Source organism: Rhinatrema bivittatum, chromosome 3, assembly GCF_901001135.1.
Source record: "Rhinatrema bivittatum chromosome 3, aRhiBiv1.1, whole genome shotgun sequence".
Lineage (NCBI taxonomy): Eukaryota > Metazoa > Chordata > Amphibia > Gymnophiona > Rhinatrematidae > Rhinatrema > Rhinatrema bivittatum.
Window position 1 is genome coordinate 283,915,496 of NC_042617.1, and position 18,572 is coordinate 283,934,067.

Sequence of the window (18,572 nt, forward strand, 5' to 3'; positions counted from 1 at the left end):
AAATTGGGCAGGCTTATGTTCCTTATCTGTTTTCCTATTCTGTTACTAATATGTAGTGACTGCAAAAATAGGAGGCAAGATCTAGTCTGGACACAAAGGCATGGTGCCAGCTGAATTGTCTGAAGCATTGCTTGCTCAAATAGTGCTTTCATCGTTATGTCAGTGTACAGAGCACTTTACAGAATAAATGACACAGAAGAGTTCACAGGCATTCATTTTGAGCACAGGGTAGCGAGACCCGAGGCGAGCTTTTTGTGGTGGTGTAGGTTTGGAGACCTATGCGTTCTCCGCTGGGCTGACCTGACCACACTAATATGGCAGTGGGAATCTTATTCTACCTTCTGTATCTCTTCCAGCTCTTACCAGCTTTGAGGTTGTGATCCAGTATGGCCTGGCGACCCCGGAAGGCCTGGCCGTTGACTGGATTGCTGGGAACATTTATTGGGTGGAAAGTAATCTGGATCAGATCGAGGTGGCCAAACTGGATGGCACCATGAGGACCACTCTCCTGGCCGGTGTCATCGAACACCCGCGAGCTATCGCCCTGGATCCCAGAGATGGGTGCGTGGCAGTTCTTTAACCTCCTTTGTGTGGTAATAAAAACGTAACCATGCTGAGAGTTAACATTATTCCTAACATAGTGAAACTTTGCAATTTCATTTCCCCTTTTCATTTCAAACACAAACACCACTGATGGGGCAGCGAACAGTTCCTTTTGAAGCTGGTGTGTTAAGGTGACGTACCCAGCACACAGATATCTAGGGTGTCTATTTTAGCTATGTAGCCACCAATGACATCACACTCCATGTGTGATGTCATTGGTGGCTACATAGCATGTCATAGCAGACTTAGTTCTTGCCAGTGCACAGCTGGTTCCCAAGGATTCAGAGAGAGCATGCAGGGGAGCTGCCTGAATCATTGCAGAGTAAACTTATTTCTTTTCTTTTCTTTTCTTTTCTCCAGGAGGGTTGGGAAGGGGGAGCCATATTTACTGCTTTCTGTGGGTGTACATTTTGATGACAACTCAGTGGGTGCTGATGGTCCCCATTGGTGTGAGCTGCGTTCTTGAGGAAAGGGGCCGCTTTACACATCTGCGCACTGATCTCCCTCTCCTCTCTTGCCCCCACCCTCACCCCCCCAGGATCCTCTTCTGGACGGATTGGGATTCCAACCTTCCGCGCATCGAAGCTGCTTCCATGAGTGGCGAGGGGCGGCGCACCATTCACAAGGAGACGGGATCCGGAGGGTGGCCCAATGGTCTCACCGTGGACTACTTGGAGAAGCGAATTCTCTGGATAGATGCAAGGTTAGTACCAGAGGAGTGATTAACTTTTTGATATTTTTTTTTAAACCTTTTAAAAAAAACCAAACACACACAAAAGAAAAAGCCCTTCATTCTTTTTTTTAACTCCCCCTTTAAAGGCTATGTTTCATCTTGACAGGTAAACTCAAACAGTGCAGTGCCTCTGTCTGTATCATATGTTATCCAAAAACCAGAGGTCCTATAACAGTTACGTTACTTTCCAAAAATTTATTAAATCTATTTATCATGTAATAACCTCCTCTAATACATAGGAACTCCTATCTAGACAATACATGTATTAAAACATAAACAACCATTCATCACCCTGCAACCACACTACCCACACATACTCACAACATTCACTTATCCCATAAAATCCCCCAACATGATTATTAAATACACAAATATATAATACGTATTAATCTTTTACAATGTGTAGCGTACTACCTCACAATGATTAATTAATTAATTATAAAAATACATAGTATGATGGTCATTCTCATATGTGATTTTATATCACCCGACAAAGATCTCGTTTCACCCGCGAATGCGGGCTTCCTCAGGGACTGTGTCCACAAACTCGTGGTGTTATCATGTTGAAGTACCCAAGTCAAACTACCAATCTCCCAATTTAATGGTCACGAATTATCTTCTTGCCACCATACTCAGAAATATCCATTCCTCGTCTAGCAAAGGGTCCTATGAAATACATAAATCATAAATTTCAAATATTTAACAACCCTAATCTTTATTATAATCTCTCCTCGGGTCAGCTTGATCCAAGTCCATACCTTAATGCTGACTTTCCACTAATGATTACAATGTTTCTACCGTCTATGTAATGATTCACTCCCATCCGTCTTCATGTGTTGCCAAGATTACAATGTAACTATGTAACACTTCCGGCGCTGCCAACATTCTTTATATATGCCCTTTCTTCTGAATCTACAACCAATCAGTGCAACATATTACCTTTTTATTTATATAACACAATAATACTGTCCATTGCTAATTAATTAATCATTGTACGCTACACATTGTAAAAGATTAATATGTATTATATATTTGTGTATTTAATAATCATGTTGGGGGATTTTAGGGATAAGTGAATGTTGTGAGTATGTGTGGGTAGTGTGGTTGCAGGGTGATGAATGGTTGTTTATGTTTTAATACATGTATTGTCTAGATAGGAGTTCCTATGTATTAGAGGAGGTTATTACATGATAAATAGATTTAATAAATTTTTGGAAAGTAAAGTAACTGTTATAGGACCTCTGGTTTTTGGATAACATATGTTTCATCTTGGACATATTCTCAATTGTGAGGTTCCTCATCTCAGCTGTAGCCTCATGGCAATACAGCGCTGATCATGTGTACAGTATAGGTGCTTGGTTTGGTACTTTTGCTGCAGGGCTATTGATATGTCCTAGAGCCATCTTGCCACCAGACATGTGCGATTAAGAAATAACCAATCTGACCTGAAAAGCATAGAGAGACTCAAATGATTGTCTATCATTTCCTTATAACAAATTTTGGGAATAATCTTTAAAGTTATGTGGATGTGAAGATCTGGAAATAAAATTGTACCATGTAGTGTTGATTTTTTTTTTTTTTAAATGGGTCTAGCAGTTTTCTCCTGCTTCTTTCAGCTGCTCACTTGATCAGAACTAGCCTGCATTGGGCTATCGCACCATGAACCTTCATTTGCAGTTATCCCAGGGGGTTTTCACCTATTTTTTGTATATCCCCAGCCCAGTCTTTATAGTGACAATCCTTGACCAGGGGCACAAACCACAGCTCCTTCCAGAACCTTGAACGATGGCTGAGACTACCCTTTCCCACTCCAGGGGCTGTGAGCGCTGCCTCTGCAGCACCCCCCTGTCTCGCCCAACCAATGAATTGAACCTGGGTCTTATGCATGGCCTTGCGAAGCGCTGCCACCGGGCTGGTGCTGTTGTGGAATTATTATTTATTTATTTATTTTGTTAAAATGTTAAAGACATTGACCAAGGCGAGACCTACATACCCCTGCTCTTTATGCCATTCTAGGTCAGATGCAATTTACTCAGCTCTGTATGACGGCTCCGGCCACATCGAGGTCTTGCGAGGCCATGAGTATCTGTCTCACCCGTTTGCAGTCACGCTGTACGGAGGGGAAGTGTACTGGACAGACTGGAGGACCAATACCTTAGCGAAAGCCAACAAATGGACGGGTTACAACGTGACTGTGGTTCAGAGAACCACCACCCAGCCGTTCGACTTGCAGGTGTATCACCCATCCAGGCAGCCTCTAGGTAACCGCGGGAAACGTTACACTGATGTCCTGACTTTCAGCGGTTAGAAATTAGGGTGCAGAAACTGCCTTGGGAGTGCTGCAGCGATTTTGGGAAAAGTTAAGGGGATTTTGGTGGCCCTGTCAGCACTTGTTTTAATATCGTTGGGGGGGGGGGGGGGGGGGGCAATAAGCACCTATACTGGTGCAGACTCCATGGGCAATTTTCACTCGCAGGGTTTGCACCAATATAATCAAAGCAAAACTCCCCGAATAGATTTAGCTTTGATTGTTGCCCCTTCAAAAGTTCCCCACAGAGATGTGTGCTTGCTTTCTCCGTGGGCAACTTTTTTTTTTTTTCTTCTCAAAATGACATGCGTGGTTTTGACAAATCATGTTTGATTTCCCCCTCCCCCCAGCCTCTCTCCATCACCTGGAAACACCGCTTTGCAATATGGGGGGGGTGGGGGGAAAGTCAGCTCACCGTAGAACAGCATGTGTGTGGTTTTTTTCCCCATCCCCCCCCCCCATTTCCGCGTTGTAAAAATACCTTTGTGTATTGCCCTTATTGTGTCTAGGAAATGAACAAAATTGGCTGTCTCAGTGGAGGGTAACATGGGATACTGAGTTTTTCGCATCTAAGCTCTTGGTTCACATCCAGTTGGGGGTTGGTGGTAGTCAGGGTCATTGCCCTCTGAAAGCCATTTGCTGGTTGGGCCGAGAGGAGTTAGCGGACAGGTGTTTATAGTGCTATAAAAATACCGGGCCTTCACAATTGACACTGATAGAAACACTTCTCTGTCCGTCACCCTTGCCAGAATTCTTGTCCTGTTCCCTTTGCCACTGCTGTGTTTTCACGGACATCCTTTTTTCTTTTATGCAGTCACTTACTGCTTGGTAAAAACGGGAGCTTGGGAGTTCAGTTTTTGTGTTCTGCCTCTTCACGAGCTCGCTGGAGAGCAACCAGGCCATTGTCTCATGATGATGTCCCGAGGCTGAGCTTCGCAGCCTGTTTACTGAGCAGTAATGGAGCGCATTAAAAAGTGATGTTTGGTTAGTAGTACGGAGGAGATGTCACCTGGCAATCAGTTAAAAAAAAAAAAAAAATGCCCAAAAAGGGTGATGGGAAGGAAGCGGTTGAGGCTTGCAAGTCAAAGGAAAGAGGCATGTAGCTTCATCTTGTTTTTGCAAAGTGCCAGGAAAAAGGCCAGTAAGACATGGAAGAGCAGGGAAATATAAGCCAAGACATTCTGAATAAAGCCCTTGATAGGAAGTGAGCCTGCAGGAAAGGAAAGGATTTTTTTTTTTTTTTACTGCTGCCATGCACCAGTCATTAACTTTCATCTTCATGGCCATTTCCTCCCTTCCCGTACCCCCTTCCTCTTTTTTTTTTTTCCCCTTTTGTTTGAACAGCACCAAATCCTTGTGAAGGAAATGGAGGACGAGGTCCCTGCTCCCACCTTTGCCTAATCAACTACAACCGCACCCTCACCTGTGCCTGCCCACATCTAATGAAACTGGCACAGGACAAGAAAAACTGCTATGGTACGTAGAACCTTGTATACAGACCAGCATGGCTCCCAGAATCCTCTGGTGTGGAAAATTCAGGGTTCTGTGACAGCTGGAAGCATGCTTTTTAGGGAGCAGACTCTTTGACCACATCCAGCAGGCAGTTTGCGTGTGTGCTGTGTGTCTCCCAGGGGTCTAATACGATTGGCTTTTAATATTAAATAAACTTAAATTGGTTTGGCTTCCGAGTGGGCATCCTCAACACCAGGGGATGATCGGGTTCCCTCGCATTGTTAACCTGTGGGCTTACATGACTGGTTTGGCTGGAAAGATGGCATCAATCCATTCTTTTTCCTTTTAAACCAGATTTGGGTACATATTGGTGGTGGTCCAGAGGAAGGTGAAAATCCCTGTAGATAGAACTTGAACAAGTTAAGGTCCACAGGTGGCCATTTGCCTTTTGGCATGCTGTTCCTGGATAAACACCCATCAACTAGAGTCCTAATCTCTAGAAACAAATCTAATTGAACTAATTAATAAATACTCTGGGCAAACAATTGCTGCATCCTTTAAAAATGTCCATGGATGTTGGAAACTGATCGGGCTTATGGAGATCTGAGTTGAATTCCCTAATGGAATGAAGTAGTTGGATCTTGGTCTAGTCTCAAGACCCAGATGAGTTTTTGACCACATCATAAAGTCTAACCCCATTGTTAGCACAGGTCAGGGAACCTCAGAAATCTTTACATGTTAATGGTTACCGTATATTAAAGAGAGTAAACGGAGCAAAGGTCAGGAATGTCAGACTAACTGCTATCTTCTCTCTGCCTTAGAATTTAAGAAGTTCCTGCTCTATGCTCGGCAGATGGAAATTCGCGGCGTGGACATTGACAATCCGTATTACAATCACATCATTTCCTTCACCGTCCCGGACATCGACAATGTCACCGTAGTGGACTACGACGCCCTGGAACAGAGGATCTATTGGTCCGATGTGAGGACGCAGACCATTAAAAGAGCCTTTATCAATGGCACTGGCGTGGAGATGGTGGTGTCTGCAGGTACGCTGCAGGTTGCGTGGCAGCGCAAGCCTCCCTGCCCCGTGCTTTCTCAGCTCACAGCTCCCCGTTTCCACCCCCTGCGTGCTTTTTCTACTTTCTGTCCTTCCCTCACACCTGATTCACTTCCCCCGCATACTTTATTTTTCAGGTGTCTCTTATATCGCAGTTTAAAATAAAATTTGAAAAAAGAACTGTGGACGTCCATATGACTAGAACCTAAAGTTGCTTGAGAGTTTTTTTTCCCTCTATTTATTTATTGTATTTTTGGCCTGACAGTTTCCATCTGCTCCTTTGGACTTCCAGCCTCTGTTGAGAGTACAGTACCATGAGCCTTCATTGGCAGCTGCTCGGGGCAATTCCCCCTGTTTTATGACTTTTGCTAGCTCAGCCATTGCAGTGATGGGCGAGAGCCTCAGGCTATAGCTTCCTCCTGACCCCTGGTGCTTGGTGCACCTTTGTTCCAGCCACTAGGAGTTGCCATTGAGTGTTGGGCGAGACTCCCTTTCCCCTACCCACAGGGGCCATAAACGCTGTCACCGCAGTACTACCACTGAGCCTTTGGGTTACCAGAAAATAATCTGAAGGAGTGACTGTGAGGCCCATTTTGTGGCTGGAGTAAACAAGGAAGATAATGTTGCATGGGTAGTAAATGGGCTTAGTGGCTCTGGTGCACCTTTTGTTTTGCAGATTTACCAAATGCTCATGGCTTAGCTGTGGACTGGGTGTCGAGGAACCTCTTCTGGACCAGTTATGATGCTAACAAGAAACAGATTAATGTGGCTCGGTTGGATGGCTCCTTTAAGAATGCTGTGATTCAGGGGTTGGATAAGCCCCACTGCCTGGTGCTGAACCCTCTGAAAGGGTGAGTAACTGCATGTATTAGCCCAGCTTGACTAGTTAGTCACTTTTGGTGACAGTTCTTAAGCAGTGTGGAAACTGTGCGGTGTTCTATGCATTGCTGTTTTCTTTATGTGACTAAGCAGGCTGTACTAATTTGGACAGAACTATTCTTATGTGGTCCTCATATGTTCCAGCACTTCTAGGGGACTGTAACCTTATGTGATGTGCATTCTCATCAGCCTTTGCTCCCATGTGGATTCAGTGAACATTGGCACTTGGAAGAAAATATTTTATAGTTCATAAATGACGTGGCAGTTGTAGGAGATCGAGATTTGTGACATGAGCCATAGCAGCTAGTGCTTTTTAAGTTGAAATAACAGGAATAATTTTTAGGCTCTACTTTTTGGTCCAGCAGATATTTCCTCCTCCAGATTATAGCTCAGTTAGAACTACTGGGTTATAATGCCATTCAGCCCAATCCCCTTGTTTTATTCCCCTCCTCCCATCCTGTCATTATAGCAACAGTCCTCCATGATTTCCTGCGCGCCCTGGCTTAAATATACGCTTCAGCCAGTCAGTAGACACCGCTATTGCATGATGGCTGGCACATCCTGTCCACCAGGAGCTGTGAATGCTACCTCTGCAGCACCCCCAGCCCTGACCAGCTCAGGGAACAGAAATTGGTTCTTTGAGTTGAACCTCAATCTCCCAAACAGCAGCACTCAGTGCTGCCACTGAACATTATCTGCTGTCTATTGTAGTGGAGTGCATCACAATAGCAGGAAGCAGTGGAGGCATGAAAACAGCAACAGAACTGTCACATAACTTTTCCGCACTTATTCCCACCAGGGGTTAAACACTTGGCCACTTGAGGGCCCCAACAAGCACTGCACAGACCTCACCTGCACCTGTACACTTGTTCCTGAACGGGTAATCAGCTGCCCACCAATTGAGTTCTCACTTGCTTTTGGCAAGTACTCTATCCACAAGTTATTCCTATGGTCATTTCTGGAGAGACTGCAACACCCACAAAATTCTGGTGGTGGTAGTAGTCACACATTTACAAAGATGGACTCAGGACCAATGGGTATAGTGCTCTTCTGCTAGCAGATGGGAGACGGAGTCAGATTTCAAAGCTGACGTCACTCTAGATATACCCCTGCAGTAACCTCAGCTCTTCAGTATCTCTCCGTCTCCTAGCAGATGATGACACTATCCCACACTCTAGAATAGTGTTAAGAATTACAGCAAAGAAGAAACAAAATTTACCTTAAAGAAGATCGAGCCCCACTCTCCTGCGGTGATACCTAAGGGTCCCTCCCTCCGTCGAGAATTCCTGAGGTGATCTCCGATATCCCTCAGAGGTGTGCCTTGGTCCAGTAGCCGGTTTCTGGCGTGAACTTAGCCTCCGCTGAAAGGCAGCGGGTGCAGAAACGAGCGTGGCGGTGAAGGTAATTCCCTCTCTCCCCCGCAGCTGGAGACCGTCCGGCACACGATCGGTAAGCGCCGAGACCAGGTAAGAAAATAATCTTTAAATTCAGGTCTCCGGTCTCCAGAGCTCTGATTGCTGTACCGAATTCTTCTCTGGCGAGGTTAAAAGGGAGCACCAATGACGTTGAGCAGCCTTGGTTGGGCTAGGCCCCGATCCGGTGCAAGGGTCCACACACATGGCGACCCTCGGGCGGGGGGGGGGGGGGGGGCGCGCCATCTTACGCGAGGGGGTCTTTGGCGCCTTTCTTCCCTTCTCGACCGGCGGTACGTGCAAGGCAGACCGAGCGGCTGATACGCCTAACTTGCGCACGTCCAGTACAGACGTGTGCGTAGCTGCGCACACAGTGGCACGCACGGCGGCGCGCACAACTGAGACATGCGCACAACTGGGTGCACCTTGCACGCACAACTGGGTGCACCTTGCGCGCACAACTGAGCGCACCCGACGCGCACAACTGAATGCACCCATGCGCGTAACTACAAGCACAACTGCGTTTGCAACTGCATGTGCACAAACACATAGAGAACAATGGCACCGGCGCCCAAGAAGGCCAGAAGGCACTGTCTTTGCACAGCCTGCCACATAAGACCCGTGCAGCCTGAATTGGAGTCCTGCCTGTGTCAACATTGCGAAGAAGCCCAGGGGGAACCAAAGCCTGGTCCCTTACTGTCAGGAGATGGTTCCGGAACTACTGACGATAGCTCCCCAGATCTATGCATCTCTGAGATGGCTTCCCCACAGGAGGGCACCTCTGGGGCCCCTACACAGACTTCCCCTGGGATTAACATGGACCCAGGGATCTTCTCCTGGTTGAAATTTTTTCAAGGGCTGCAAGCCTTTGTTCAGGCGTAATCAGCCCTGGCTCTGCCCCCAGGCTCAACCCCTGCCGGAAGCACAAGATCCTTCTGGCCTTGAGACATGCCTTGAGACATGCCTCGCCTAACCAAGAACTTGCCTGACAGGGACCCAGACACCTCAGATGATGTGAGTGACTCCCTGGAAGAAGGAGAAATCCCTCCAGGAATGGAACCATACGAAAACATGCTTCGCTTTTTCCACAAGGACGAATTACCAGCCCTTGTTTCCCAGACTCTGAAGATGCTGGGTATTCCAGGCACGGACCCTATGGCGGAACCAAAGAAGAACCCCATCTTGATGTCCCTTCGTAAGGCCTCTTACATACTTACTTAAACAAGCTTTTCATAAAGAGAAGGAAGAATAGAAACCAGGAAGCGCAAGGTACACCCACACACACAACAGTAATCACTAAGTGTGTAGTTTTAATAGAGAGCGCATCACTAAAGGATAAGTTACAATAATCGAGTCTTGTACTCAAAACCGCTATAGAATTGACCTGGACATGATGTTTTTCACATTTACAATTAACATTGATTAAAAAATGTTACCGAACCCTATGGCACCTATGTAAACTGAAAGATTTTAATAGCATTACTTTTATGTGCCTTACTGTAAAACGTTGTGACGGTACCCACCTTAATGACGGTATAGAAAAGATTTTAAATAAATACTTTCCAATGATGGAAGCCATCCAGGAACTGATTGACCCGGAGTGGGATGCCCCGTAGGCCAGCTTCAAAAGGGGTCGGGCCTTGGAAGCCCTATACCATCTAGAACCAGTGACCAAGGAACGCCTGCGTTTCCCGAAAGTAGACGCTATGGTCTTTGCCATCTCAAAGTGAACAACAATTCCCGTTGAGGGAGGGGCTGCATTGAAGGATACTCAGGACAGACGATTGGAATCCATCCTTAAGCAGGCCTTCGACGCAACAGCAATGACACTGCAGATTGCTTCCTGCTGCGCACTGGTGGCATGTCCCTGCTTACTCCTCTTGAGAGAGGCAAATAACTCCGGAAGATATACTGGTGAGACGATGGAACCTGCAGCAGCCTTCCTGACGGACGCAAGCTCAGATCTGGTGCGTACCTCAGCCAGAGGAGTAGCCTCGGTAGTGGCAGCCAGAAGACAGCTATGGCTGCGGAATTTGTCTGCAGATGCGACCTCTAAAGCGAATCTCACAAGAATGCTCTTTAAAGAATCTCTCTTATTCGGAAGCGAATTGGAGAAGTTAGCCAGCAAGTAGGGTGAATCTCCAGTACCTTGGCTACTGGAAGACAGGGGTAAAAGATCTCAGCGTCCCTCCCCCAGAAGAACCAAGGGCAGAGGCTCGCAGCGCTTTAGACCCTCCAGGAACTCGCAGTTCCAGTCTCCTCGTCCCTCCGGAAGGTCCCAGCCTTTTTGGAACTGACAGACCAAGAGGGGACCAGGCATGGGAGCAGGCTCCAGCTGTGCTCCACAATGAGATTGCGCCGACCCATCCACAGGAAGAGGAGATGGGGGATCGACTTGCCCTCTTCTACCAAAGATGGGTCGAGATAACATCGGACAAATGGGTACTAAACATCATTCGAGAAGGATACTCTCTGGAGTTTCGCAGCATCCCTCGAGACAAGTTTATGATGTCACCCAGCCACTCCCACACCAAGAGACTGGCAGTAGAAAACACTCTAACAAGACTACTCAGCCTGAAGGCAATAATTCCGGTTCCCACGCCCCAACAAAATACGGGGCACTATTCCATCTATTTTATCGTTCCCAAGAAGGAAGGATCATTACGGCCCATCTTGGATTTCAAGAACGTCAACCGTCAACTGCAAGTACTACACTTCGGGCATGGAAACTCTTCGTTCCATAATATTGGCAGTACACTTGGGAGAGTTCCTAACCTCCCTGGACCTTTCCGAAGCCTACCTCCACATCCCAGTCCATCAGGATCACCAGCGCTTCCTGTGCTTTGCGATACTGGGTCAACATTACCAGTTCCGAGCGCTACCCTTCGGCCTAGCAACCGCCCCCAGAACCTTCACCAAAATCATGATGGTCGTGGCGGCAACCTTGAGGAAGGAAGAAATACTGGTACACCCTTACCTGGACGACTGGCTGATCAGGGCAAAGTCTTCGGAAGAGAGCCGGCAGGTGACCAGCAGAGTCAAGAGCCTACTGCAGGAATGCAGTTGGGTCGTGAACACGAGCAAGAGCTGTCTGCAGCCCTCTCAATCACTAGAGTATCTGGGGGCCTGTTTTGACACCATACAGAACAAAGTCTTCCTCCCTCCTCCGAGGAGAAGGAAACTGATGGAACAATTATGACGATTGATGACCAATGTATGCCCCAAGGTATGGGACTATCTTCAAGTTCTCGGCCTCATGGCATCAACCCTGGAGGTCGTCCCGTGGACAAGGGCCCATATGCGACTGCTCCAGCGCTCCTTACTGTCACGGTGGAACCCACTGTCCCAGGACTACTCAATTTGCCTGCAACTATCAGCAGAGGTATGTTTTCAGCTCCAGTGGTGGCTACAGGAAGACCACCTAAGCAGAGGAGTAAGCCTATCCCCACCAAACTGGACCTTGCTCACCATGGATGTGAGCCTGCGAGGGTGGGGAGCCCACTGTCAGTAACTGACGGCCCAGAAACAATGGAACAAGGAAGAGGCGAAATGGAACATAAACCACCTGGAAGCTCGAGCAGTCAGACTAGCGTGCCTGCGATTCAGCTACAGACTCTGAGGCAAAGCGATTCGAGTAATGTCGGATAATGCGGCAACGGTTGCTTACATCAACCACCAGGGAGGAACCAGGAGCCAGCAGGTGTCTCTGGAGATGTCTCATGGCATGGGTGGAGATAAACCTACAAAGGACCTCGGCCTCTCACATCGCAGGAAAAGACAATGTCTCAGCAGACTTCCTCAGCAGAGAGAGCCTGGACCCAGGAGAATGGATGCTGTCGACCACAGCCTTCCAACTGATAGTAAATTGCTGGGGCCTCCCAGCCATGGAACTACTGGCCACCTGTCTCAGTGCCCAAGTTCCCAGGTTCTTCAGCCGCAGACGAGAGCCATACTTCCAAGGGATCTACGCTTTCGTCCAGGCTTGGCCAGAGGAAGACTTACTGTACGCCTTCCCCCCCATGGCCACTACTGGGCAAGGTCATCTGCAAGATAGAATATCACAGGGGATTAGTTCTACTAGTATCCCTGGATTGGCCAAGATGACCATGGTATGCAGACATGCAAAGACTCCTTGCGGGGAATCCTCTGTGCCTACCTCCACACAGGGGCTTCACTGACAGGGCCCGATTCTCCAAGAAGATCCATCTCGATTCTCTCTTTACGGTCTGGCCCTTGAGAGGACTCGCCTGAAGAAGCACGGTTACTCAAAGGCCGTGATTGACACCCTGCTCCGAGCTCTCAAATTCTCCACATCCCTGTCTTACATACGGATCTGGAGAGTATTCGAAGCCTGTTGCGAGGACCCCGGGATAATCCTGCGGACAGCCAAGATTCCCATGATTCTGGAGTTCCTACAGGATGGTATGAAGAAGGGGTTGTCACTCAACTCCTTCAAGGTCCAAGTATCTGCACTGTTCTGCTTCAGAGCCAAAGTGGATGGTATCTAGCTATCAACTCATCTGGATTTGACCCGCTTAAACAACTCCGATCACTCCTGAAGTGGTTAGTGCCTCTATGGAATCTCAATCTAGTATTAGACTTCCTAGCTGGGGATTCCTTCAGACCAACACGCGGTCTGTCACTACACCTCTTAACATTGAAGACGGTATTCCTGGTGGCAGTATGTTCAGCTCGTCGCATCTCCGAATTACAGGCACTATCCTGTCGGGAACCGTTCCTTAGGTTCACGCACCATCCCCTCCTTCCTACTGAAAGTGGTTTCCGAGTTTCACTTGAACCAAACCATCTCACTACCATCTCCGGATGAACATAAGGACTCGGAAGACTCATGCCTTCTTCGCCATCTAAATGTCAGCAGACTCCTAGTACGGTACCTGGAAAGATCGGAACCGGTGCGCAAAACAGATCGCTTGTTTGTTCTTCACATCAGGAAGAAACAAGGAGAAACAGCCTCGCGGGCGACCATAACCTGCTGGATCAAGGAAGTAATCAAGGCAGCCTACATAGAGGCAGGGAAGCCCTTACCACTACAGGTTAAGGCTCATTCTGCGAGGGCCCAGGCAGTTTCTTGGGCAGAAACCAAGCTACTGTCGCTTGCCGAGATCTGTCAGGCGGCAACGTGGTCCTCCATAAACACCTTCTCTGGGTTCTACCACCTGGATGTTGAAGCCTGAGAAGACGCAGCCTTCGCAAGGGCAGTACTAAGTGGGCCACGGGCAGCCTCCCTCCCTGTCCAGGAGTAGCTTTTGTACATCCCATTAGTCCTGAGTCCATCTGGCTACACGCTAGGAAATGGAGAAATTACTTACCTGATAATTTTGTTTTCCTTAGTGTAGACAGATGGACTCAGCATCCCACTCATGGCTGCCCCAGACAAGGAGAACCTCGGATAGCAAACCTCGAGACTAAGCAAATATGGGTAAGCCACGACCTACCCCTAGTTCAAAACACCCACAATTTGTCCGATGTTGGTGTTAATTGGTTGAGTGCCCTGGTATCTCCAGTTTGGAAATTAGTTGAACCAGTTCAAGTTTTAATCAAGTTATTTAAGCAAAGATATATCCACAATCGCTTTTCGAAGAGAATACTGAAGAGCTGAGGTTACTGCAGGGATATATCTAGAGTGACATCAGCTTTGAAATCTGACTCCGTCTCCCATCTGCTAGCAGAAGAGCACTATACCCATTGGTCCTGAGTCCATCTTTCTACACTAAGGAAAACGAAATTATCAGGTAAGTAATTTCTCCTTTGCCAACCACACACCAACAATATTGGGATCGTCTGCAACACACTTATGTGGGTCACTGATCAGTCTCAGACACAGCTAACAAACTAAAAAGTTTATTAGTAAAATGGAGAAACAGTGAACATAATAAGCTTAAATCTACAAGCAGGTAGAGGAAATGAAAATGTGAACATGAAAAGCTTAAATCTACAAATAGGTAGAGGAAAGAAAAATGGATTATACAGAAAAAAATATTTAGTTACATTTGTTTTTAACTTGCCTGCAGATTAGAACAGTGCGCTTTCACTTGGAACTTCCCTGATAAACTCACAGGCAGTCCTTCTGGGCTGTTTTGATAAGATCAGTTAGGGGACACAGTGCTGCCTTTTTCCCAACTAAATGCTTTGGGAGCTCTACACACACTCCTTTCTAACTGATTTCTCTGGACCGATAAACAAAGCAATTATCACTCTACCTCATTTTGGATCATTCAGCAGCTTTAATAGTCAGTCCTGGCTGCTAGAAACTGCAGAAGGCTGCATGATCGGATATTTCCTGCAGGTTAGCTTAGGATCTTTATGGGAAAGGACTGACATAAACATCAACACATTTTACCACAAAAACATGCCAAGAACATTGGGCAGAGGTGCAGTGCTTGCACAACAGTATGAATTCTTGGTCTGCTTTGCTTTCTGCTAGGGTCATTGCTGCACATTTTGCCACTCATTAATATTGCTGTTAGAACAGTGTGTGATAACGCTGAGTGCCACCATCTCCAGTAAATTATACTTGCGATGCACTGCACTCTCCCGGCTCTGCCCTCTTCACCAGGAGTGAAATGGTGTTGATTCTAGTTCTCCCAAACCCCTGCCGTACTATGTAGTTCAAGCCTGGTAATGATGTGTATTAACTGGGGGAGCATGATAGATGTAACTCCAGTGCCACTGTTTATTTATCCTGATACGCCTAGGTAGAATCCAAGGACCACACATGGGCAAGCAAGTGAAATTACCTGGATCCAGAAACACACACACATACAACAGGACAAGAAAGAGAAGGAAACAGAAGGGAAGGCTCATCATATGAGTAGTGAGACATGCTTCCTGTTTATAGTACACTTAATCCTTGTCTGGGGAGCAGATTTTGAAGTAATCCTTTTACACAATTTGGCTTGTCTGGGTAAAATAGGTTAAATTCTAGTCCCACGTGGTGGCTTCTGCTTGAGCACTAAATGAAAAGGAATAACCAGAGCATACTTGTTAGGGATTAAAAAAAAACATCATACTAATCAATGATAACTAAAATGGTGAAACATTTAATCCCTGAACCTTTTGAAAATATTAAATAGGACACATGAAAACCTTAGTTCGGTTCATAATGACTCACTGTTCTTTTGTAATGAAAGTATGAACAGTTTTCATTAAATAGCAAGGCCCATTCTTGTCCCAGCTAGGTAGGGCCAGCTCGATAAGTGGTGTGGATTAAGGCGCTGTGTCATGTGGTACTGTTACAGCCCTGGCATATGATGCTCCTAGCATGCACACCGGTCTCAATGTCCTGTCTTCAGAAAGGTCTCTGAAGTTATCCTTGTTGAATTTATAAGAGGGTTTAAATTGTGCAGCGTTCTGCAATGTTGGCAGTTAATTGAGAGATGGTCCAGTTCAGCCGTCCCACACCCTGGCTCAGACAATCCATGTATGGCTGGTTAGTTGTATGTATGGTTGGCATGACATCCGATCCACATTAATAAAGTCAACAATATATATGTTATCTATGTTAAGTCATTTAGGTTATCAACTACAGTAACCTGTTGGAAACTACGTTAAACATCAATACTGTGTTATCTAAATGTAGCTAAGTTATGCTATCTAGGTTTACATCCAGAATATCCTTTGGAAACTTGTTAAACATCGAAACTTTGTAAACCGTTGTGATGGCGAAACCGAACGACGGTATAGAAAGCCCGACAAATAAATAAATGAATAGTTGAGGTTCTGTGCTTTTAAATATGGATGTGTCGTCTTTACAATAACATTATGTACAAGACAGCAAATGAGATTTATTCACTCATACAAGAAGAGAGCCAAAAGGTAAGACCTGTAAAGGCAAAACGGGCAAACCTGTAGAGCTCCCGCACTTTGTTGTCAATGGATTAGGAATACCACAGAACTCCCTATACTAAAGTGCTAGATACAGATATATTGCCCAGTATGTCAGTTCATAAAACTTCAGCCTTTCTCTTTTAAAGTAGTAGACCATATTGAGGAAGCGATGGTCAAACCATGCTTCTCAGCTGCCATAGTTATATAGTAGATGTTGGCAGATAAGGACCGATGTCCCTCCCATCAGTGTCTTTGGTTGCCCTGTCAACCTTGTTCTAGCTAAGAATGTCTCCCTGTGTTAGCAGTACAAGTATGACAACCTGCAGAGTATCAGTCTTTATCAAAGTCTGTTTTATTATCCTCTGTCATAGTGGGTGAGTAAGCATTCAAATTCCTATACTAACACCAGAATCAACATCCTCTACCCCTTGTGTTTTTTTTTTTTATCCAGCCTTTCATCCCTGTTCCTGTCAGTGCACTCTATGTATTTCCTAAGCGTGTTTAAATTCTGTCACGCTTTTGACTTTCAGCAGCTCTGCTAGTAGGTTATTCCACCCTCTTAGTAAAGAAGTATTTGCTTGTATGTCCTTTGAGCTTCCCCTCCTTCCACCGTCATACTGTGATCCTCTTTGTCTTAAATTTTTTTTTAATATGGAAAATGATGTTTTGTTGAACTACGTTGAACTACATTGAAGCCACATAAATATTTGATTTCACTCAGGCAAACCAATCCATACCAGTGGGTTATGCACTCCTACCAGCAGATGGAGACTGAGTAAAGCTGACTTGCTGAAGTCACTGACTTATAGCCCTGCCCTGGCATCAAACCCGCCTGTATGCTCCGCCTCCAGCAGATGGTGAATATGCATCTCCCTAGTGGGGATTGCATGTGATTTAAAAAAAAAAAAAAAGACAAAAAGGATTATAAAGAAAAGAAACTAGGAGAAATTAGAAGACTCAGATATACCGATTGAGCTCCTGTGGTGACACCTGGGTGGTCCCTCCTTTAGATGAGCAATTTAAGTGTGGGAGCCTGACCTGGTGTAGACTTAAAAATAAAAATAAAAGCGGTAGTGAGGATGATGGAGTGCTCAGTGGTGAAGGCTTGTGTCCTCTTCCTGTAGCTGGTGACCCAATCGTGCTCTCAGCGAGTTTCCTTACCAGGTCTTTTTTGCCTCTGCGTTTGCTTCTCAGTGTCTTACCCCCTTTCCTTCTCACTTCTCTGTGGAGTTAACGTAGAATGGAGGCAGCATGGACTCGGCGGCTTGAGCAGCCTTTAGGCTAAGCCCTGCTCCCCCAGCTTCGTTCGTTCAGCCGTGTGGTAGGCTGCAGTGGTGTGTTTTTCCCACATACATAGCTGTGTGCGCTCATATTCGTCACCCGGCAGTGGCCAGACATAGGCATGCATGAGTGTGTGTACTTGTGTGTGTAAGGCCGTGGCCTAGGTTTGAGCGCGTATGGACCCTTGAGGAGTGCTTGTGCGCTACGTCCGCGGCCTAGATCTATAGATTTATTGTGCGTAGAAGGTATTTATGTGTGTAGACTGCGTCCCAGTGTTGGGTGTGTATTTGTGCGCGTACGCCTGGGCATGGTTGGTGTGCCTGCAGGAGGCCCCCTAGAGCTGAGGATAGAAAGCTATAATACTGACCAAAAAAAGAAACCAAACATCTAAAAGCCTTGCAATCTGTGAGGCTTGCTATATAAGGGCAATCCACCCATTGCTCTTTTTAATCCTGTGTCAGCGCTGTTTAGATGCTTGAGGTGATTTGGCTGTTACAGATTTTGGCAATGTTGAAACATCCCCTCAGTCTATGGTGACTCCGGAGGGGAATAGGGAGGAAAGCGACACAGCGGATGGGTCCCCTCCCTCCTTGTTCCTGGTGACAGATGCATCAGAGAGTGTCAGGTTTGGACCTATGGGCCTCGGTATGGATCCATCTTCCTCCTCCTCCTCCTCCTGGGTGGAATTTTTTCCAGGACTTGCAGACTTTTCTGCAGCAATGGAGGTGAACCAACCTTCTAAGAAAGGTTCATGTGCTCAGGGCTCCCATTTGTCAGCCACCTCAGGCCAAGCATTGCAGGGAGGCTGTCCTTGGAGATGTTTAGGAGCATGTGGATCATGATATGTCTGATTTCTCTCCTCTAGATGAGGGAGAAATTCTGCCAGATTTAGAACCACATCAGACTTGACTATTTTTTTTCACAGAGTTGAGTTGCCGAGTCTGTTCACTCAGACCTTGAAGATGCTTGGTGTGGGTGGGGGTGATGCCATGAGCT

At 46.4% G+C, this 18,572-nt stretch overlaps 1 protein-coding gene across 1 annotated transcript in view; it reads left to right on the top strand.

The window, feature by feature from the left end:
• The window catches only part of LRP1 (LDL receptor related protein 1), a 657,378-nt gene that overhangs the window by 303,056 nt on the left and 335,750 nt on the right, over nt 1–18,572 (top strand). The window contains 6 exon segments of the mRNA XM_029594881.1: nt 357–561; nt 1,142–1,306; nt 3,353–3,597; nt 4,989–5,120; nt 5,918–6,145; nt 6,833–7,007. Coding sequence (XP_029450741.1) covers nt 357–561; nt 1,142–1,306; nt 3,353–3,597; nt 4,989–5,120; nt 5,918–6,145; nt 6,833–7,007 — 1,150 coding nt within the window.